Source organism: Lathamus discolor, chromosome 15, assembly GCF_037157495.1.
Source record: "Lathamus discolor isolate bLatDis1 chromosome 15, bLatDis1.hap1, whole genome shotgun sequence".
NCBI classification, from domain to species: Eukaryota; Metazoa; Chordata; class Aves; order Psittaciformes; family Psittacidae; genus Lathamus; species Lathamus discolor.
In genome coordinates this window covers 4422355-4446371 of record NC_088898.1, presented here as the reverse complement: position 1 = coordinate 4446371, position 24017 = coordinate 4422355, and the positions used below count along the sequence as shown (strand labels likewise).

The 24017-nt window shown below is 42.9% G+C and overlaps 1 protein-coding gene across 4 annotated transcripts in view; it reads right to left on the bottom strand.

The window, feature by feature from the left end:
- DDX31 (DEAD-box helicase 31) overlaps window positions 1-24017 on the bottom strand; it is a 49504-nt gene that overhangs the window by 23782 nt on the left and 1705 nt on the right. The window contains exons 2-16 of one of the 4 annotated variants that reach the window (XM_065695926.1): window positions 23734-23987; window positions 23500-23575; window positions 22987-23030; window positions 22507-22577; window positions 21861-21925; window positions 21322-21366; window positions 19748-19789; window positions 18008-18072; window positions 17004-17123; window positions 16530-16636; window positions 15556-15785; window positions 15033-15209; window positions 12638-12697; window positions 6708-6758; window positions 4550-4689 (exon numbers count right to left, since the gene is read on the bottom strand). In XM_065695926.1, coding sequence (XP_065551998.1) covers window positions 4550-4689; window positions 6708-6758; window positions 12638-12697; window positions 15033-15209; window positions 15556-15785; window positions 16530-16636; window positions 17004-17123; window positions 18008-18072; window positions 19748-19789; window positions 21322-21366; window positions 21861-21925; window positions 22507-22577; window positions 22987-23030; window positions 23500-23575; window positions 23734-23987 — 1547 coding nt within the window. The remainder of the gene's footprint in view (window positions 1-4549; window positions 4690-6707; window positions 6759-12637; window positions 12698-15032; window positions 15210-15555; window positions 15786-16529; window positions 16637-17003; window positions 17124-18007; window positions 18073-19747; window positions 19790-21321; window positions 21367-21860; window positions 21926-22506; window positions 22578-22986; window positions 23031-23499; window positions 23576-23733; window positions 23988-24017) is intronic. The other 3 variants (XM_065695927.1, XM_065695929.1, XM_065695928.1) reach the window with 3 other exon arrangements.

Genomic DNA, 24017 nt, shown 5'->3' with positions numbered 1-24017 from the left:
GGAACATTTCCTACCAAACCAACTCTTCTGAAGCTTCCTTCCCTCTGGTCACGTTATTATTCTTTCCCACAAGATCTTACATGATTTGAACTTCTTGCTACATCGCCTGGGTCTTCCTGATGGACACACACCCCCTCCAACTCACTTATAGCTTCAAAAGCCACCTCTGACACCAAATACACCGTTTGATTTCCTTCCCTATTCTTAGAACTCACCTTCCCTCTCATTTGAAGTGCAAAGCCAAAGCCCAGCACAGTAGGGACCCTACAGCATCTTTTTTAAATACAGGAGACTCAGTCAGCTGTCCTAGCCAGGCTTCACACTGGGCATTTATTTTCATTCTGTCGACTCACATTCCTCCTGTAGAGTCAACCAGATGATTTATTCTCCAGTCCTGCTTGCAAGACACTGCTGGGTACTCTTATGGCTCAGATACTGGAAAGGCTTACAAACCTGCTTCATTTTGAAGTGCGTGGTCCTACTTAGAGGTGCATTTACAGGAGACGAGAAATTCTTCATCGTCTTTAACACTGTCTTGTGGGGCACACATACACCAGGTGATAATACAGGAACAGCTGTGCAGCTCCAGGCCATTAATATTACAGCTGCATCCAAACTGGGTCCCATTTCCAAGGGAATTACCCAGATGATAAAAGCTGGAGTTTGTGGGCCCAAATTTTCAGCAACGGGCAAAGGTCATCTCTAGAAAACAGATGCTTTTCCTTTTTATACCAGAATAGATCATAAATACTGCATGGAAGCCAAGGAGTTCATTTGGGGTTACATCAGTCTAAAGAAGAAAGAAATCTTGGGGGTCCACCAGTTCTCTGAGGCTCCTGAATGTCAGATGAATAGAAAGATGTATGCGGTTTCCAAAAGGAAGCATTGCTGATACTCTTTGATTTGTAAATTACAGAAAGACATACTAACAACAAGGATATTCCCCTTCTTTCACTCAAAGATCTCTAAACACCTGGCTAGGAAGAATGGATGAATCACTGCCATACTGTGTAAAAGGATACCACAATCCTTGCCTGTTCCCCAGTCCTTCCCAGTTAAAGTGACAAATACCTTTTACTTTTGCAATCTGCCTTTTCAGCCTCAGTCAGCTCACCACCACAATACAAAGAAAGGAAAAAAGGTGGTCCAGAGAAACAGCCATCCAGCCTGGAAGGTACAGGGTAGCCCCAAGATATCCTATATGGAAGACAAGCAGCTGGGACTCACGATGTAGCAGATTCCTCTGCATAGGATGCAGAGAAAGGCGGGGGAATGATGGGGGAGAAAGGGAAATGGAGCATAAAAAGACAACTGAGGGTTTCTCTGTTTGGTTTTGAGAGTATAACAGCAAATTAAAACATAAATGGCAATCACTTAAGCAAGAGAAAAGCATCCCCCATCGCCCCCCCCAACCCCAAAGGTTGCTTTGACACCGCCTTGAATGAAAACGTCAAACCTTTGACATTGATTTGTGTGGGATGTCACCCCCTCTCCGATCCTCCTCTTGCCTGGCGCGCCGCCAGCTCGCAGCCTAACAGCTATGTGAACCGGGTTCACAGCGGGGAGCGCCGTGTGAGGGGGGCGAGCACAGCCCTCCAGAAGGGAGAGAAATGACTCGTGCCTTCACGGCGAGGCGCTTCCCTTTATAAATTAGTTAGGCCGCTGTTAGGAGATAAAGAAATTATCTGATAGCTGTCGAGGCAGGCGCTGCTAGATTGCAGTTGAAGGAGGTAAAAGAGACATAAGGGAACAAAACCCGAAGTGAACCTCACTGACTTTCTTCTGCTTCTTGCCTCTTTCCTTTGAAGGAAAATCTGTTAGTTACACTGAGAGCTGAGACAGAACATTTTGGAGTCTAACCTTTAAAATAAAAGAAGAAAGAAAGAAAGAGGAAATGTAAACATGAGTGTGCATGTGCATGCACGCAGCTACAGTTAGGTAGAGGAACCACAACTTCAAGCCACACAAAGACTGAAAGGAAAGTTGCAGAGAGATGCATGCAGCTTTCTTGAGCCCCATCGGGAATTACTGATCTCAGCAGAGCCAAAGTGAGATCGTTTTGGCAAAGGCTAATGCTGCTTTTCCACAGTGGAAGCCAAGGAGAGGCTTCAGGTACCGATGAAAATTAATTGCAAGCGATTTCCAATTTCAAAGGCAGTCATCCCTAATTCCGAAGTGGATTTTCATCCAGGAACAAAGCCACGTCTGCTCTCATTACTTCCGACTCTCAACATTTCTGGACTTAGTCCCATGCATGCTGGGGTGGGTGGAGGGGCTTAAGAAGAACTCTGGGTCAGATCCTCATCTACTGCAAAGCAGCACGGCACGTCTCATTTACACCAGCTGAAGGCTGCGGGGACCCATCTCATGCTTTGTCTTCGCAGAAATACATATTTTATGAAGTATTTACATTTCAATAAACCCAGCAGGAATTTCATTTAAAAAAAGAAAAAAACAAATTAAAAAAGAAATTCACAACACACGCTCGCCCTCCACAAACCCCAAAGATTGAAAAATTAAGCAAAGAATAAAAAAATGCAAACTCCAGAAACTTGTGCAGTCCAAGTCAAAAGCCACGAGGACTTAGGGTAAAGAAACAAAAACTACCAGTGCTTAACAGGATCAGTGACAGTCCAACACATGCTGTCTTTCGCCCTTGCACTGAATTAAATTGTCAGGATTATCACCATAATGCTCTGTTTATGAAGGGTAACGGCAATTTGTGCTGATGGCACTTGCTGCCTCTTGCTTCAAGCTGCCTTCCTGCATCTTCTCTGTAATTCATCAGCTCTTTTCTATCCCGTTGCCCCTTCTCACACCATGCGCTACTGTATAGGAAGAGCGGAGGACACAAGACTGCAAAGAGGCCGACTCGCCCACCCATGCCAATTAGACACTCATCTTCTTCCATCTGAAGACGGGGGTCAAGGAAGGCAAATTGCACTCCTTTTTGGCAAGCTCCTCACCTGCAGAGCAGCACATTTTATGAAGAACATAAAACAAACAAACAAGAAAAGACAATTCCCACAGTTGTTTGGCTCTGCTGATTTGAGAAGTGGAGCAAAAAACGAGCATTCAAAGAAACCTCCCTCTGCTCATTCAGCACAGCCTTCTACAGATCTGTGAAGAACATGGTAAGCTCAACAACAGGTCTCCTTAGCAGATATAATTACCAACGTGAGTGACATTGCTCCTTAAACTTGTTAAGAATCGACAAAATGGGATAAAAACATTAACATTTAAAACAAAAAAGGAGGGAAATTTCCCCCTCCTGCTTCCAACACCTCCAAAATATTATAAAATAGAAAACTAGAACTTTCCACTTGGAGTTAAAAATTCACAATTATGTGGGATTTCACCTTTACATGTCAGTGCTGTTTGTTACATGAAAAAAAATCCTGTCAGCTTAGCCCTCCATGTCTTGCTGGTGTCTGCTTAATAGATAGTTATCTGGGATGATGGATGGCTCTTTGTTAGACCACTAAATGGCTCACAGCCTAGAATAAGCCTGTATTTACTGCCAATATTTGTTTGTTTCAAGGATGCAAACCCAAATACGACTCCAAGCAGCTCCACCCGACATAAACACAAGAAATAAGAGAGAACTAATTTGTGCATGGGTTTACAGGGCTCCATCAACAATAGTACAGGAGTGAAGAGACTATACTCAGCTGATGTTCTGAAACACTGAGAGACAGCAGAGCAGGGAGCAAGGGGAGTCACACACACCCAGCTAACTGCTGAGGAGGCTTGAGACCTAATGGCACTCCCGACTAGCAATGCTGAGCAGAGACTTGTGGGGTTTCTCCACAAAAGGACCATTGCACGAGCAAGCTAGGCTAAAATCTCATCACGGGTTGGCCATCAGGTAGCTGACTGCACACTGGGCTGGTTCCTTACCCACCCTTCCATGCTCCCCTTACTGCCTACTCCCAAGTCTCAGCTAGAGATGGTGAAGGAGAAGCTTTCTCAGCTAGCTTGGAAGCACACCCCACTTTTGGTCTGCAGAGTCCATCCTCCTTATTACCTTTCAGGACCACACTAGGCACTCACTACTTGCAAAAGGCCCTACTATTCCTGTTACAAGCCATTTGCACAACTCATCTTAGCCAATTACCTGCCAGGTATGACCCACAGCTCCCTTGCTATTTCCCTGCCGGATCTCTCCTGAAGAGAAATCACAGTCTCTGACAATATGGTGCTATGCAGGCAGATGGCCAGTTAGCATTTGACAGGCTCATTTGACTTGTGATCTCCACATAACCACAATTTGAACCCAGGGCCAGAGAGATAACAATGAAGTGCAAAGGATCTCCGACTATCATCTCCTCTCTGCCCCTTACCACACACACTCACTCACACACAATCTGCCAGGCTGATGATTTTCACACACTTTCCTTTCTCCTTTTGCTAGTCTGGGGCCGGTCCTGGATCACAAGAATTAATAAATTCTTATTAAAACCTGCACGAGACACAGTCCCGCTGCAAGTGCCATGGAAGGTTAATTAGCAAGGATGAGCTGAAACTTTTGTTCGCGTTTCTGACTCACTTAATCTTGTGAGAAGCCAGCAAGCTGACATATTCTGCCTCCGAAGGCGCCAGGACAAGCAGGCTGTTCCCGTGACAGCCAATGCGAGCCGTCCTCCCGATCCGGTGGATGTATTCCGCAGGTGAAGCCGGAGCATTATACTTCAAAAAGGGAACATGAGAAGGGAAAAGAGGAATTAACAGAACACGGCGTGTTAATTATAAATGAGACAGCCCGCTCATCTGAAACAAAAGGGATCTCAGCAAACCCCACATGCTGCACCTCCCTTGGAATTGGCCTGTTTATAAAGAGCCCGTCGGGCTCATCCCTGTACCCATCACTCAGCCCCCTCATCCCCCATCATGACATGTGAATGTGACACATTGGCCAACTTTCAGATAATAGGACAGTTTCCCTATCTCAGTGTCTCTCTTTGCCTTTTACATTTTATTTCTATACAGGCACATCAGGAACCTGTTTGCTTCCCTTAAAAAATAAAATAAAATAATCTCAGAGAGACCTCAAACCAAACAGCCCCCAGGAGTACCCCTATGGCACAGGAAGCTGCCTGCTCTGTGTCATCAAATAGAAGATGACAGATTCAAATTTGGACTTGGGCTAAATTGCTTTGTTTTGATTAAAGCAAATCATAGCTGGTTACTGGAGAGAAGAAATCTAAGAGAGACGAGGGAGTAAGTGCTTTCAGCAGCATAAAATGCAGGTAACAACTCTCTTCCCATGTGCAACTATCAGGCAGTACGAAAATGTTGCTTAAAGTCACTCCTAATATAGTGGTGCCTCTCATTTACTTCACTGAGAATCAAAACTGCCCAGCTATTTGCAAGATCTGATAAAGGGTGACATATTTCCCTCCCTATAACCTCCCCTTATTTTTTCCCCCTCCTCTCTTTCCCGGAAAAATGAACATGCACAGAGATACTGCTCAGAAATGAGCCCTCAGCAGTTTAACTGGAAAAAACCCAACCACCAAAGCCCACTATAGTGTTTATACCTGTGCCCTCTGGCAAAGTTTCTACTGGCTAGAGGTGTGAGTAAGATGCTGTGAGCAATCTAATTGCTCCCTGCAGGTCCTTGCTCTTGGACACAGCTCTCAGGACAGCTGAGATTTCGCCTTCTGGACACACAGAAGTCTCCCAGGGCTTTAGGTAATTTGCACTGCGTTCTAACACTGGCAACTATATCTTTGGTTAAATTATATTAATATACAGATCTGGGAATTACAGACTTCACTTCCCCAGCCTTCTCCAGCTAGCTACCTGCTGCAAAACCTTTCTTTTTTAAAAACATAAAATTAAAATTAAATTTGTTACCTGAAGGGATGAGGCAGAAATTAAAAAGCTTTGTTGAGGCTCTGTGCCCTGTTCTTTTTACCCAGGTGTCGTTTGATTCTTGAGAATCTCTGGATCAGTTTTTCCTCAATTCAACTAACCTTTTCTTAATTATTAATCTTCTATAAAACTGAAATCTACTTCATGCTCTCAAGCTTCCTCTTTGATATCACAGGCTGCTATTTTTAAGGTTCAATCCAGCTCCCCTAGTTTCCCTTTTTTCTTCCAAGACAATATTTCTGTCAACAGCAATGCAGCAGTGGGGTTTTTTTGTTGTTTGGTTGTTGTTTTTTCCCAGGGAAAATCTGTACTATGCAGTTCTACTGAAAGCTGAACGCTTACAGTTCCAACCCAACACAGCCTCACTGGCAACATTCAGGTCACTGCACAGACACTATTGGGCTACTCAATGTTTAACATTAGGATCACACTTAAACTCCTAACAGAACTGTCTCCCCAGCAAGCTGAGAAACATAGAAACACAAAACTGCAATAGAGATGGTCAGTACTTCACAAGATTTGGCTTCCTGTAGGGGGAAATGAAGGGCATTTCCTCCCAGCCTGTGGAATATTTTCATACAGCTGGTAACACTGGAGTCATTGAAGAGGAAAACAGACTATCAAAACCAAAGGTATGATAACAGTGCTGTATCCTAGCAAAATTCTTAGTCCCTATCCTGCAGTCAGGAACATGTCAGCCTTTCACACCTGTACGCATCAGCACAAAGACTAGCAAACTGCAGAAAGAGGGACTGGACAAGAAAGGGATTTCATCTGAGCAACACTGTACTTCATATACAAGTACACACATACACACACTGCAAGCCTACCTGCACGATCCATGTCACTTGAGGCAGGTCTAGTCCACGTGCTGCAACATCCTTTAAAATTAATAAGGAAATTACTTTAGTAAAAATGCTTTCAAGATATCAGCAAAGAATGAGCTCTTCCAGGAGGGCAATTATGCCAGGAAACAACTAGCTATGCAAGTAGGAATTTTATGTGCCTTGTTTGGGGAGAGATGTACCAAAGGTCAGAAATAATGTTGAAGGTTTAAAGCACAAGGAGTATTATTAACATGCTAATACAACAGAAATAATCCACTACTGTGGCCCAAAGCCTGGACGATATTAAACCACTTGTTGGAGAGTGGTGTTGAGTTACAGCAGTCTGTTACAGTCCCTTTATATTATATCTGAGAGAATCAATTGTCTTAACGGTAGTGATACCTTTGGTTCTTCAGTTTGTTTCATTGATGAAAACAGATCTGCTCATCAGCTCAGTGAGAGAGGCAGAAGGAAATCTCTGGAAGGCAACACTATGTCTGAGAACACCTTTCTTCACAGAAAGCCTAAGAATTAAAACATGGCTGTTTATGATGAAGAGGAAAATGGACATACAGCCAATGGTCAAGGATACTAGGCCTTGAGTGGAATGTCCAAGGATGCCCTGATCTCCACCTACAAATCATTAGCTGTTTCCTAGGTGATGGGCTGAAGTTGAGGAGCAGGTGACTTGCAGATCACTTGGCCCTATAATAAAAGGTCCACAAACAATTTAGCAGAACCTGCAGAAAGCTGGAGTACAGCTCGAGGAGGGAGGACTTCAGCTACCCCTGAGATTTTCACCAGTCTTGTTTTGATTTGGAGAAGCAGAACTCAACCCTGAAGAAACAAGTCTGAAGCTGCTGTCAGGACTGCTATTTGATATGCCAGCTGGTGAGAAAACCCATCAACTTGGAGAAGAACTTGAATGAGACCCTTTAGTTATCCACAGCCATTACAGCTCAAAAAAACATACCCTTTCAAAGAGAAAAGTGAGTATAAATACTGTTCAAAATGGAGAGAGTAAACATGTTTCAATCTCCCTTCTTGATTTTCTGTTCATTAGTAATGTCCTCACATACTCCTTGGATTTTGCATTCACCACGCACAATAGCAGAGCAGGTGTGCAGATTTAACTCTGTTAGGAAATGTTTTGGAACACATGTATCTTTTAGCTGGTTGCAAAATAGAATATATTAAGAACGTAAGCAGGAGCTTAATGTACTAAAAATGTGTCAGCCACCCACTGAAGTGTTTTCATGCAACTCCCACACACGTTAAAAGACTCAGAAGCTGATGTTTTGGCAGCAAAGGCCTTCCCATAAGCACTAGCCAGGTTGTTTTGTGGCTCCAAATGCAGTAAAAGAGGAGACACTTTCCACAGCGCCCACTCTGAAATAACACACACTTTCGCTCCAACATGCTCATTAAGCAGTGGCTTGTTCCCAGAGACAGAATGAACAGATGTACAAAAAGCCATTTAAAGGAGGTTGGAGGAAATAAATCAAGAGAAGTTGGGGAACGTGTACAGCAGTTACCAGGATAACAAGATTATAAAGTCTACAGCACAATCAGACAGGAGTGCTGACGCCTGATTCCGCTCAGGTTGGCCCTCATATATTTCCATGCTGACGTGCCTTTGGTCTTTTCCTATACTGTGCTCCTTCTCATACCCAGTAGTCTAGGAAAGGCTGTGTTCGACAGGAGGGCTCTGACCTTGGGGCAGGGTCAGCTCACCCAAAATAAAGATAGCCAAGCTGCCCCTGTGGTCAGGAGCAGGCACCTCCAACAGGGGGAAGAGAAGGAGACAGCAGAGGCAGGAGCCATCGCTCTCATCCATCAGGATTTTTCTCTCCTCTTCTAAGATACCTTTTCTCAACACCTCTGGCTGGAAAACTACTACTGCAGATAGTCTTGTTCTTGTGTACATTAGCTAAAGCATGCAGAGAAGTTGAACAGTTAACCAAAAGCCTAATAAATAGCCAGAGACAACATTTTAGGAGGCTTTCTCCCATCATCAGCCTTGAATTCACTACTGCTTTCACAATCACACCAACTCCACTCAGCTGTTACTGACACATATCAGCAGCTATCCTCCCGGGGTTTAACTTGGCTTTCTTTCAGAAGTGTCTTGGGATTTACTGGTAATTGGAGTGTTTTGCAAACTCTCAAAGATTCCTCAGTATCAGTCCACCTGCGTCTCCTGTAGCTCCTTTTCCTCAAAGACCTTAGCAGACAGCAGCAAGGTAGAATTAGGATAAAAAGTTTTGAGTTGATTTGCTTTCCTCTGCTAGCAGAGCCCATGAGCTTCCTGCTTCTCAGATCTTTAGAAAGTATTTGTGGGTCACCATACAAGGAAAGAATACAACTCAAACAATAGTTCTCCAGTTTTGCTAGCACTACATTTATTCCACACACAGAATCACTAACCTGCTGCCAGTGGTCTTTCAAGAAGCACAATATATTTCTAATGTACTACTTTTCCACTGCCCCAGAGAGTATTGCCCTTTCCATGCATGACCTCACACCACTATTTCTTAATAACAAGGAAATCTAGAATATGAACTGATTCTTTTCAATGGACAACTGAAGGGAGAATTAAGTGACCACCTCATAGGAGAAAGGAGAAACAACCTACATCAATGCAATTTTAAAGAAAACCCAGATACCAAGCAAACATGATGACCTGAACCCTCAACCATATCACTGCCCTGATCCCAACTGCAAGACACAGAATGGCACAGTATCAAGGTACAATCCACCTGAGAACCCCCAGAAATGCTGAAATTTCTGCTTCTAACAATTCATGTTACCAGCCTAAGCTTGTGGTGGTGGGGTACACAGGGGTGGGTGCAAGGGAACAGAGGGCAGAAAGGTCACACGTAAAGCAAGGCACTGACGAAGATCCAACAGATACAGTCACAGAAGTTTTGCAAGGGCCTTGGTTTGCTCAGTCCCTCTCACACAATCTAATTAGGGCAAAGGAAATTGCTAAAGTTGCTTTTGAAAGACACTCAATGGTGAGGTCTTGAAGGCCCTGAGCTTGACAATTGGCTGCCTACATGAGGCCTAGAAGTACAGATGGAAGGCAGCTTGCTCAGGTGCCAGGCTGTCAGTTGGATTAAAATGACTCATTTATTTACCAAAGAACCTCACAAAGTGCTTTAGCTAACAGGCAGAAAGGGCCTAACGGCTCTCCAAGCTGGGGAAGAAGCTCTCTCGCCTTCCCGGCCTGCCAAAAGTCATTACTGCCGAGTGTGGAAAGCCATCAGCAGGGTAGAGACCCCCGTCGGCAGGGTGACAGATTGGGCTGCGTAATCAGAGGAGGAAGGGGAGAGCACAGAAGCTGTCAGAGGCGAAAGCTCTTGGCTGGGGCCGCCAGAAAACTGGCAAGATGAGTTAGCGTGACTGAGTAAACAGCAAACAATCTCCAAATGATCTTTCCTCTCTCCCTGGAAGAGATGAACTTGTTTAAAAGGCACATCCCAAAGGAAGCTGCAAAGAACTTCAGTGAAGGAGAGAGAAATAAATCTGGATGAGACCCTCTGAGATACACGGCCCTTCTTTATTTTCTTGTCTGCCAGCTTATATTGTCTGGCAAAAATATTTTATGGAATATATTAATATACATATGACATACAGCAAATTAATAAAAGGAACAGCAGGTCCCATTGCTTACTAGAGCGGAAAGATGGGTGGAGAACATGGCATAAGGGACAAGGGAAGGACGGCAACATTATTTGTGTTGCTCTTTTGTGAGCCAGGTTTCAAGACTTCATGAGCACAAAACACGATTTTTGCAGTTAAAAAGAACAGAACCTTCTTTCCGCAAAACGTTTTTGCTGATATGAGAAAAGTGTCAGAAAAGGCAATGCCCTCAGAGGCAGGAGGTGGTCACAGTGCCTGGCTGCCCTTTGGACATCTGCGTTGGGGAGGCACCTGTAATGTGGGACTAGTGCAAAGTGTATCTCTATATTAAGGTGTCCATATGGTCCCCATTACTGTGGTAACAGGCCACCTCCTGGTTTCAATGCATTTGTCCTCCCAACATCTCTGTAAGATAGAAAAGTGCTACTATCCCCATTTTACAGATGGGGAGCTGAAGCACAGAGAGATTTTGGACTCAGACACAACTTACTGTGCTTAACGTGCTAACCATGTGCCAGCTGAGCCACAGTAACCATAACTGTCAGGATTTGCATCCCTGCCTTGCAGTAAATGCAAAGTAGCTTAGATGGAAACGAAGGAGGGTTATGATAAATGCGTTACTTTACACTACCTTCTTCATGGCAATCTAGGTTAATTCATATTACCTCCCATTCATGACAGGTCAGGAGCAAACACACAACTATTGCTGCTCAGATGACATGTGGCTACTTGCCTTGTCATCACAATTCCATATTCACTTGCACAGAGTCTGTGGCATGGTAGGAAATCAAACCACATCTCCAGCGTCTCAAGATGGGGATCCCACCCACTCTATTTCTTTATCCAACTTATTCTTCCTCCTACCTTGTCAACAGCTGTACATTTCCTGGCAGATTCTTCCTGTCACAGGCTGCATTTCCCTTTTGAACAGTCTCACCCAGGAACTGATATCCCAGTGACTGAAATGATTCCATTTTCTCTTTGTCTAAAATTGAGCATTCACTGTCTTTCCAAACGCGTAAATGAAATTTCAGTTTAACAAGACATGTCCCTGAAATTTCTCAGTTATAGACCGCATGTACATGAAGCATAACAAAGTATTATTTAGAATTTACCAAACACTTTTTATCTTCAAAACACTTAAGCTACACCACTGAGTGATTTAACCTTTGCTATCCTCCTCAGCTAAGACACTACATATTACCTCTGTACACAAGTAAACCAAGCTATAGATACACATTGCAAAGACGCATTTTGACCTTGATCACATCACTGAAAGGCTGCACACACAAGCAGGGCAAAGACTAGCACGTAACAAACACAATTTTACAGGTGATACAGCACATAATTTGGCAACACTAAATCGAACACTCCTACACACATGGCAGCCCTAGTTTGAACTTGGCTATTAAGCAGATGAAATTCAGCCCCCACTCTCTGAAAAAAAAAAATGCCAACTAGTTTCCTTTAAGAATAATCTGCTGCAAGAAGAGGAGTCATTTCAGAGCTGGAGAGGGTTTCTCAGCTCTAATTACTCCCGATCGCTGTAATTTACAAGTTTGCGGTGGGCAGAAATCGCCAAGATTCACACATTTTCAGATCAACAGCTGCCACTATTAGAGAGCAAATCGTGCAGCCTTCTGCACCACTGCAGCAGGCTAGCTGTGGCACCGACAGGTCAGAAACGAGAAGAGGAAGGTGCCACCACAGCACAAGGGTGCCAGCAAACTTCAGTAGAGGACAAGAATTTCTCCCTCAGCACCCTTGAAGGAAGCTTGAAGGGCAAAGCATGGAGAGCAGTGGAGCATGTGCATTTCTAGCGACACCATTCTCAGGTTGGGCTTCCCTTTCATCCCTGCAGGTTTTTGTTTTTAACCTTGGGGTAGTCATTAAGATGGGAAATATCACATTACATCCAATTTACCTGGCAGTTCTGGGGCATACTACAAATTAGGATTGCATTCTACTGACTCTATGTAGAGGGCAAGGTTCCAGCTCCAAATGATCAGATTTTTCCAGACATAAGACCATGCAAAATACTTAGAGGCCCCTTGTAACAGACATACACTTTTTCTGTATGTGGTACCTTGCAGCAAAAGATCATGTAAATGTCTGCAAAGAGGGCACCGGTCCTTATTTAACATGTGAGATGCAGAAAAAGGAGATGACTTTCCTCAAGGTCAGACAGCGAGCTGGAATTAGAGCTCAGTGCCAAATCCTCTGCTCTACCATTAGGTATCAGACAGGCCCATTAGCGTGGAGCTGCAAAGGGACTCCGAGTTACTTACAGTGCAAAGCAAGATGCCGGTCTTGGATTTTAGGAACTCCTGGAAGACCTCTGTTCTTTCCTAGAGAATTGATACAGAAAAATGAAAGACTGTTTATGCACATTACAATCAAACATAAAGCAAATTAGTTAATGTAACAATTTAACAACTATGCCTTGTTCACTAGATCATGTACAGCTTCAAAAGCAATTGACTACACTAGTTCCAGTCAGACTATTTCTGCAAATGGAAAAAAAATATATCTATGGCATAGAGGTGTGCTCCTGCATAGGAAGGCAAAGCATCTGGGGCAAGCCTGAATGCCTTTATTCAAATCAAAGCAGCCAACACCTCCAGGGTTTGCACAGAAGCATGGCCTATGTATGTTAGAAAGCAGTAACTGTTTTACATGGAGAGGGGATCCACAAAAGATTAGGCAGCAGCAACAGAAGCACTGGCATACTTTATGGGCAGCACATGCTTTTGTGAATGCAAGAAAAAGCTGGACATCTTGTCTGTCCAGTCACAAGATGGGCAGGATAAACCCATTTGGTTGACACAGTGATATAATCACATCATAAGAGATCAGCTTCATCATGTGCCCAATGAGGCATGCAGACAGTCACTGGACTGACTGAGTAATTATTAAGTATCGGGGATGCTCAGCTGCACAGTTCCTCACATGAAGGACTTCCCTGTTGTGGGATAAGTCTTCAAAGTAACAGGGCAGGAGGGAGGAGATCTTGGCTAGAAACCCCTGCCCAACGGGGCAGGGAAGCAGGACTCCTGGGCCCTGCAGGCAGCTGCCACAGAGCTCCCAGGACACGCTACCATGGCCTTCCCACAGGAAATGACCTCATGCTGGCTGGGGCCACCAGTGGTGCTGCTGACACGGGGATGAAGGCTGTTCCTTACATCACATTACATCACGATATTTGCTATCGGACAAGACAATCTCTGAGCACTAATAACTCAGTGGCATGTAGTCTTTATCTGGCAGTACCACCTATCCACCTACACTCCCTCTCCTTAGCTATGAGAGATAACAACACACACACACACACACACACACATTCCTTTGATCCAATCCCATTTACTCTTTTCCTTTTCAGAGCTCAAGCTGTCTCTGGCCTCAGAAACACCATACCCATTTCCTTCCTATGCCTTTTGCTTCCTCCTTCTAAAGTATCCTTGTTCCCAAGCTTCAAAAGCCTTCCACCTCAGAGTTCTAGAGATCAAGTGAATGTCCTGTTATGTTGATGATATAGAACGAACCTTACATATTTGACTCCCAGCTAGGGGTACTGTTCCAGGAAGGAAGAGAAACTTGGGCCTTGCTGACACACTGAATCCTCTGCTGACAAAAATTAAAGAAGAGAGCACGCTGTATCTTGTTGACAATGACAGCAGCCGTGCTCAGCAGTACCATATGGGATCCACAATTTAGCTCCATTAATGCTCTTAATTTGAAGACATCGAGCACTAATTACACACTGGGTACTAAAAAGGCAAAACCCTTCCCCTGGTGCCAGCTACTTAGTGGTGTTCTGTTGGCTTAACAGCTGGTCAGGGTAGAGTTGGGCCAGACCAGGCCTGCTCACTTGCTCAGGCAGGCAGGTTGAGGAAAGGCCAGACTGCAGGGACAGCAAAGCACATGTTTCTGGTCTCCACAGGATGGGAATGAGTGAGAAAAAACAATGGCTCTTCACCTCTTGCTTCATCAGAATTGCTCTATTCATTTGTGATCTCTGCTGTGCAGCTCATAGTAGAGCAGTAAGTCTCTCCATCACAGATCAAGGACAGGATTAGGGCCTGAACTTTCACGGGAGGTCCCTCAGCTACTGAAATGCTGCAGCACCAGTTCATTTGATACTCTTCCTGGCCTTTCAGCTGTCTGTAGCAAGCTCGAATCTCATCACACAAGTCTATCCAGCCGAAACCTAGACTTATTTTGGGGTAATTGCTGTTAATTGCTATTATTTCATCACAGTGAAGAGCAGTGTGTCAAGCACATCAAAATGAAGGCCAAACTGCTCCATCCTCATCTAATGGGGCAACTTATTCAGTAGTAATGTTTCAGAGCTTGGATGAGGTTTTCCTTTGGCATTAAAAGCCTGTCTTGACTGCACAAGAGAGAACCATGGATACATAAACGGTTTAGTGCACCCACTGGGAATACAGAATGGCTGTCTCAGCCTGCTGAAATAACACCTCTTGCCTCTTCAGCTGTGTTTTTCAGATATAGCTACCAAGCTACTTTCCGGAAGCGGGACAATATTCTTATTAGCAGATGGAAGAGTGAGGCCCCTAGAGGTGAAATGACTCTCTGTCCTCTCTTCTGCCCTCCTCCACAAAATAATAAATCAAAGGGAATAAGGAATAAAACAGTGTATCCTGACATTCTGAAAATGCTTACTTCCTGTTCCATATTGCCATGCAGTCGCAGAAACCGTAAGTGTGCAGAAGAGAGAGATGAATGTTCAGGTTGTTCTGACTCCAGCCCTCCTGAAAGGACCTTTAAGAGGAGCTCATAGTAGAATTCCACTTGTTCACAGCTGGAGAAAAAGATGATCATCTTGTGGTGTTTTTCAAACTGTGAGAAAAACAAGAAAATTGCACATAACCATTTCTATAGGTCTCTCTCAATTCCACGATCACTGTAAGATCTAGGCGACTTCCACTTCCAGAGATACGATTATCCATGAAAGGATAACAGAGGTTGACACCAAATACTGAGCCCACAAAAGGAGTACGAGTACATGCTGCACAAGTATCTCACTTGGCAGCATGAAAGACACAACAGCACCTCAGCTCTCTCGTGGCTGCCTGTACACTGGATGTACTTCAAAGCCCTAGATCTATCCTTGACAGAGTAACAGATAAAGGAGTTGGAAAGGGCAAAGGGCTACTTAGTAATATAAATGCAAACAGAGACTCACCTTGCATTTCTCAAGGATAAAAGCTGCTAACGTGACAAGCCTCAATTTGCTGGGGACCACCATGACATACTGCTTGAGCTTCTCTGGAACAGCAAAGTTTTCCTGTTCCACGCGGTTTGATGAACTACTGGCTTGTCCATCCATTTGTGATGCTGGTCTGATCTGGGTTTCATCTGCTATGGAAATGCTGATGGGATCATTCAAACTGATATCAGCCAGTCGTGTTACTCCTAAATCATAGAAGATGAAAACCACATGAGGGCCAGTCTGGGGTGCTGCTGGGAAGGGTGATGAAACAGTCACATAAAAAAACAGCCAACACAATTTCAAGCGAAAAGCAGCAAAGACCAAGAAGCTAATGAGCCTCAGACACTGACAGAACACCCCTGCAAACTTCAGACTTTCCAGGACTTAGCCAGGCTTAGCTGCTGTGGACTCCACCAAAAGCACCGCGAGCTGCAACTTCTGCCAACTGGGCTATTTTACATTATGTAAAGGTCTTGACCAGATAGAGAGTGTTTGGCAGTCCTGTTTTCTAACACTGTGTGTGGAAAAAAAAAACAAAACACATTCACACTATCAGAAGTACAGGAGCCAGGAGGCCTGGCTCATTTCCTGCCTCAGCAACTGACTTCTTGTATGACACTGAGCAAATCACACTTGGCTGTCCTGTCGTCAGCTTTTTGCCTTAATTCTATCTTTGTAAAGCAAACAAACAAACCAGTGCTTCCCAGGTTCATGGTGAATTTGATCCGGAATTTCAGACATGTATGAGGACCATGTAAGTATATATACATTGACAAAAATTCCACTAACAAAGGACAAGTGTCATAAGCCCAAAGAAATCAGTAGCCATTATTCCAGTTCTGCAAAGCGCATCAGACTGGGCTGTAATATCATCAGACTGAATCAACTGTTTTGTAGTTTCCTCTGCATTATTGAGCTAAAAGAGACACCATCTACCTATACCCTACCTTCCGTGAGGGTGGCTGAGAGCAGAACATTCTGACGTGTCTCCCTCTCGGCATTTAAAGCATTGAGTATCACAGTTACATCCTTCTCAAAGCCCAGGTCCAGGATCCTACAAAACCAGCAGAGGTGATGAAAGATGTTGTTGGAAGGAATGAGGGGAAAGTCTTCATACTACATGTGCCGATTAGGAAGACAGGAAGTACTAGAACCGATCAGATCCTTGGCCCATCTAGTTTCCTGTTCCATCTTCAACTTTTGCCAGGGTCAGAAGACACTGAATCTCTGCAATGAATAACTGTACAATAATCTCTCCAAAGGGGACATTTCTTCATAATCCCAGCCATCTGGTGCTTGGCTGAGGCCACTGAGCATGAACGGTTTAAGATCTCTCATTATTATTTTTTGTTTATATTTAGTGAGTTATGATGCAGAGGGTACCACAGTTATCTTCCACACCTAAACCCTTGGAAGTTTACCTGTCTGCTTCATCAATAATCAGCCACTGAGTGCAACGGAAATGAATACATTCTGTGGACTTGATGTGATCAACCAGGCGACCAGGAGTTGAAATGAGGATATTTATTCCTTTCCGTAATCTGTTTAGATTAAAAAAAAATTAAAAATAAAACCGACACACACAAAACCCCAAACAAAACACCAAAACAAAACAGAAAACACCCCAAAAAATAAAAAGAAACAAGAAACAAGAAAAAAGAAAGGAAAACATACAGGTTAGCAGTAATTCTGGAACAGGAACCTAGAGTGAGGAACTGGAACCTACAGAGGAAAACGTTACGGCCATAGCATCAAATTAGCAGGGATGGTACATTCTCACTGATTAAAACTGAAATTCATTGCACAGCTAAATCCTATCCTTGATCATCATCAATACTCAGAGGCATACTGAGGACAGGGTAGAAAGAAATACTAATACTACTAAAAAATCCAAACCACCCAAGCTAGGTTTTCTTTTCTAATTGAGTACTGTTCTTACTGTCAAGAGTAAACTTCTTTTAATGTCAAGAGTAAACTTCTTTTTGTGTATGGTTATACACAGAGAAATTAAAATTCCATTTTGGATTACCAGCTTACACTTCAATTCTTTAAAAGGGAAAAAAGAGAGATTTTTAACACCAGGAAATCTCTTTTCCAGAAAGCAATTTCCCCCATAACAAATACTGTAGACAGCACTCGGTGGTAAGCAAATACAGGTGTTTGTCAGAACAGGAAAAAAAATACTGTCACAAGAGATCATCTTCTCAGAAGGCTCATCAACATTTTAGAAATAGATCTAACTGTGGGAAGTGAATACTTCCTGCTGACCCAGTCACTGTGTCTGTGTAAGATCCAGGGGGATCACAGCTTGATCCAAACTCACAATCCTCTCTCCCAGTAAGACAAGCACTCTAAAGAAGAGCATCAGATAAAACACTGTAGAGCAGAAGAACTCAAAAAACAATTTAAGAACTTGGCTTCCTACCTGGCTTTTTCCGATTTTCTCTTTTCTCCCCCCATTAGCACTCCAGGCACAATCCAGGCAAATGGCTACAAAAAAGAAAACCCAAGACCAATATAGATTCTTCTTAATAAAGGGACAGAGCCTAATCCAAAAAAATGATGTTTCTCAGCAAAAAGAGAAAGGACTAGGGCTGACTGCAGTGTGCGCCTCGTTTGATCTAACACAGCCCACATGCACTCTCTCACCCACAGCTACATATCAATGGCACCTTTAGTTCTAGCCATGTAACTTGCTTCCCACATCGTCTAGGATGACAGAAATGCAATCACTTTTGCACCACTTCCAATCACATAATAAATTTCTTTTCCTTCTCCCCATGTTGTCTAAATGTTCAAAGACAAGCTACAAGGCTATTTCTTCATCTTGCCTTTAAGCAGTATCTTCCTGTGGCCAAGAAAAATCTCAGGAAAACACAGGACATATGAAGTTTACATACGCACACACACCTACCCGCACACAGTCACCATGTCTGTGGACATTAAATATCAGTCTTATTGATATTGGCAGGAGTTTTTGCCACTTATTTTAATGAGGTCCAATCCTTCATTGAATCCAATATCGCCCAATATTTACAGGGGAGATAATCAAAGCACAGTACTGCCACTGCCACACTCGAGAAGAAGCGTAGGACAGAAGCAGAGCACAGCTTGTAAAGATCACACAAATGCATGACTGGTAAATAGGCTTAAGTTTGCACAGGTCACTGCTTGCCAGAAATGCTCCAACAAAACAGTTACTATAAAAAGAGTTTCTTTTAAGGCTTAAAATAAGGAAGATGTCTACGCAAGATCCAGGCAGTTGGCATTAAACTAATAGTGCCAGCAGCAGCCCAATCGATCTTTTTCTCTCTCAGTAATTACATGATCATACTAAACCCTCCAGTCATCCAGCCCTTCCAAGGTCCAGTCAGACCACAGTCTAAATCTTCTGCTTTGGGTCACTATGGCAGTTTACACTGGACTCAATGGTCACTACACGTTATATGTAACAAAGAAAAATCAAACGGGGTCAGTCCAGACTTCATGCTTTGAAAGACATCATAACAACTTCTAATTACTATGGAAGACGACTGAAATACTTTAAACTTTAGCATGATACAACAAAATCATACTTGGTAATTCCAGCACTAGAAAAACGCTTTGGAAACTGCCTTATTATTTCAAGGAAAAAAAAGGAGAGAGACTGGGAATATGGATCAGATAAACGATCTGGATACCTTCTAACTTCATGGTAAGACACTCTGCCTCAATTAAAAGGAAAGCACTATCATTTAATAGCCTTCTAATTTCTCTAGCCATTCAACTGGCAAAGCTGTTCACCAAGTTCTCCCCATCTGAAACCCATCTGTCTAGTACTAGTTTCAGTAAAACAGTGCATGTCATTGTGAAAGTTTCATTCATAACTCAGACTGAAACAATGATGGGTACTTCTAAAAACAAAACGCCATGAAAATCAACTACACGTTTATGGAAACATGTGCAACAAAGGTGCTATAATTAAGCACTTAATTCTTCATGTAACAGTTTCATACACGCCACAGGGAAATCACACACTAACAAACAGATTTATCTTTAAGGACCACATTATCTTGCCAGATGCTGAATTTCCTTATCCATTCAGTTGAATTCACAGGAACCGAAGTTGCTTTGCAACTCACGGTAAGACGCTCAAGAAGAAGAAAACAGAGCACTGAGTTCTTACCTTAAGTAGCTTCTGCATTGTGTCAAAACTCTGGAGTGCAAGCTATGGAAATCAAGAAGAGAAAGAGAGCTCTGAAAAAGTTTCTGGACTACAGACCCTTTTGGCTCAGAATTCTGTAAACTCTATGTATATCATCAGAATTCTAAAGATGTCCTTAATTTTTCCTTTAGAAGCTCCTTATTATTTTATTCTCTTGCACAATCCTTCTCGTATCATATTTGGACTTGTTCAAAAACCTTGCTGTTGGTTCAGCTCCAAAAGCCTGCTCTCAGGACAAGAGAGACTTCTGCGGGCTCTGTGAATGCCCCAGGGAGAAAATAAGCTGAAGCCACACAAGATTTTGCCCCACAGGAAGAGTAAAAGGGAAAATGGCACTATTTCTGGAAGAAAACCACTATGAAAAGGAAATGCACCTGACCCACACAGTGATCACCTCTGTATCTTCCTATCTCTCAGTTTCCCAGTCAGCAGAACAGAGAGGCTGTGCAAAAAACTTGCACATCTAATGTCCGGTCACTAGGACGCATTTAGCTTGGGTTTCATGTGCTGTCTGACAACCATTTCTGCTGTGGCAGTGAAGACTGAGAAAGACAATAATGCCTCCCCGCCTCATTCACAGACTTGAGTATGTGATCAGGGCTTAGTTATGGAAGTAAAACTATTTTAAATATGTAAAATATTTTAAATATATAAAACTTTTAAAATAAATAAATGCTCTGACTACACATGCTACATATTATATTGGCCAAGCTCTCAAGAAAGGCCATTGCTTTCAATAAAAAAATAACGTAATACCAACTGTAATTACAAATTATCTTCATTAAGTACTCTCCAGCACCCCTTTAAACAAGCTCAGGAACAGTTTCCCCACGCTTAGCATTCACACAGCATCCTAGAGAGGCAGTAAGTTTGCCGCTGTAAAAATTTAAATAGCTTCAGAGCTTTCTCCTTTCACAGAACTGAGCTGAGATATTGCACTGCAGGCTGCATAAAATATTGTGCCCCAAACCAGACAACTGCAATCAATCCTCCGCATGGAAGTTATTATCATCTGACATACCAAAAAAAATAAATAAAAGGTTGATACCCTCCACTGAAATTGCCTTTGTGATTGCAAATAATATAAATCAAACAGAAGAGTTCAGTGGAGAAACCAACTCTGGGAAGCCTCATCTTCAGCATTCACTTATGGATTTGAAAAGGGCTTTAAAAATGAAACCTTTGTATAAACCTACACATTCACAAAGCTGACTTAATTGGTTTTGCTTGCTCCCCTTGCGTGAGCCAGGCAAGCTTCTCCCTGCCTTGCACTGAGCTAGAATGTTTCTCCAGGACTCAATATTATTTCCAGCTGCATAAGGAAAACTCGGAGATTCCTTCTTTCTTTGGTACATCACTGAACAAAAATGACAATATGCATGCAGAGAGCAAGTGCTCTTTCTGTGAGGGCAAGACCTGTGCAAAAGGACAGACAACATTTCCTAAGAAAGCCGCTGGTGGGCCCACATCTACACACTAAATATCAGTGTTCAAACACTCTGATACAGACAAAATCAGAAAGAAAGGTCACATACCTCTCTGGTTGGGACTAATATGAGTGCGTAAGGCCCATCACTGCGCTGCAAACAGAGAATATGAGGTCCACTAAGAAGAATGTAGCACTGAAAAACAGAGCGCTTCCACACCTAACTGCTGTTAGCCAACAAAATGACTTTTGAAGGGGTTTAGTACAAGTCTGTACACAGCAGTTTCGGGTACTCCCCCCTCCCAGCTTTTAAAGAAATCAACAGTCTTTCAAACACTGATACTGCACAGCCTTCTCTTCCCTGCTTGGAAACATGCTCACGGTCATACCCAACATTTTATTACATACACATATTGTTTCACTCTTATATTTCTGAGTTGCATAAGTACTCCCATGTTTGATGCACAGCAATAATCTGTAGGTTGAAGCTGTAGAAAGCAACAGTCCAGGATGGGTTGGAAACTTTTTATTCCGTGAGGAAACTCAGAATCTCTTTCCATAAAATGTACAGGAGATGGCATATCTGCAGCAGCCTTTTCTGGTCAACCAGATGATCCAAATTGGAAGCAATTATTCTGTTTCACCTACCTGTATTTTGGATTCCATTCCTTGCAGAGACTGTACAAGTGGAATTCCATAGGCAAGAGTTTTACCTTTTTAAAAGGGAGAAATGTGGAAGATTTTTCTTCAATAGAACTTGTGTAAACTACAGCAAATTAAAGTACCATTCACCCTACTATTCTTAAACCGAGGTCAGAGTCTGGAAGAACTGTAATTAAGTATAAAATTCCCAGAAGATTAACAGGCAGCTCACCAAAGGGTCAAATTAAAAAACAGAGAGGTGGTAGTACCCCACTAAGATTTATCTAAATAAAACCCCCCACCCACCCAAGCAAATGAGACATCCAGGCATAGCTTGCTGCACAGCAAGCACCTAAGCCTGCATGGTGAGAGTGTGCACTGTTTAGCTCTGCTGTTTCCTGGCTCTGTGTCTCCAGCATGAGCCTTGGAACAGGCGCCTGTACAATGGATGGCAGCTGCACAACAACAGTCAGTCCCAGCACTGTGCTGATACAGAAGTTTGCACAGCATCTGTCTGTGTCCCAGCAGTCCCACACCAGGCTGCCCAGCCTGTCACTTATATGAACTGTACTGGGAATGTGAGGGTTTGGTTCTGTATTTGGGATCCAGTTTAATATGCCTTATGGGAGGAGACTGACAATTAAATACTGACCTGAACCAGTCTGAGATCTCACTAGAGCATCTTTGCCTTGCAGGAGAACAGGAATTGTTTGCTTCTGAACACTGCATCAAACAAAACAGGTTAGGAAATGTGAATGCAACACAAGTCTATTTCAAAACTGTTTACCCCAAATTCCATGCATTCATCTCTGCTGTGTAGCTACATCAGTAGAGGTAATTTCTAAGGAAAGCCACTAGGTAGGCATCAGGTATGACAAACTGAAAAAAGATGATTTTATGATTCAAGTGCCAAATTCAAAGGCAGGACTCAAAGCTTCCATCTTCAGCTGTGACAACTCACTTGCTGTGTAACTTACAAGTTATTTCTCATCCCAGATTTTAAAAGCAACAAACCCTATGGTAAGTGGCACAGCACAGCTACTTCACAAACCAGTGACAAATAACAAAACAATCACAAATGACTGGCTTTATGGAGCAGTGAAGTGCAAAGTTTTTATATGAATTTGCTTACCTGGTCATGCTACTTATCTTTAGGACAGTGTTTATTGTGGAGATCTAGAGAGATAATAAAGAGCAGTAAACAGTTTTCATTGTCAAACTATTCCTTTTGTTACTTTCTGTACTACAAGACAGATCAGAAGACTGATGCTGATTCTCAATATACTGGTCCAAGGGCAACTGGATGAAAAAGTTCCCATGATCTCCAAATACTGCTTAGTTAATCAGAATTACGCCATTGCTGGTACATCATGAAATATCAGACTTGTTAAAATACTGCACTCCCAGATAGTTTTCTGTAGGTTTTTTGGTATTATAACTGCAGAAAGTGAAGGGTGGGACAGTGTCTTTGGGGATGGGTCAGGACACTGGGGAGCATAATGACCTAAGAGAACACAATGAAATCAGGCAAAGTTCTGGCAAGCCTGTCCAAGCCACCATGAATAAAGGTGCATCTCCCAGCTCTCTAACCTGCTCCCCACCCAAAAAAGGATGTTTCAAGACACACAGCTTTGCTGTCACTCACCAGATGTGGATGGAGGTCCAACTGGCTGAAAGAATCTGTAGTGAAAACATTTTCTTGCACCTGCTGCACTGCTTTTCTGTGTTACGGGACACAAACAAAAACAAAACAAAGCACATCACGTGGTTAAAAACTATACAACAGTAGTCTGTGTAGTAATTTGCCCAAGTAAGGGCAAGAATTCAAGACACTGAAAAGGGTTTTTTCCTCCTATTTATCTAAATATAACTAAAATACCTGTGAATTTTTGGGATATCAGGGTTGTTTCTAAATAGGCTGGATGTCTTAATGAAAGGTTTGCTTTTCTGGCTTTCGTTTTGGTTGTCAGTCAAGTGCTTCTTAGGAATAGATTTCTGTGATGAACTTCCCTTCTGCCTGATGTCAGCCTCTATAGCAGGTTTCTTGAAGGTGTTTATTGATGGCTTACGCTTACGTTTCAAAGGTGGGTTTCCATTTGGTGACTGGAGCTTTCTCTTCAGAGCGCCAGACTGCTTTAATGTTAACAAGCCAGATAGAAAGAA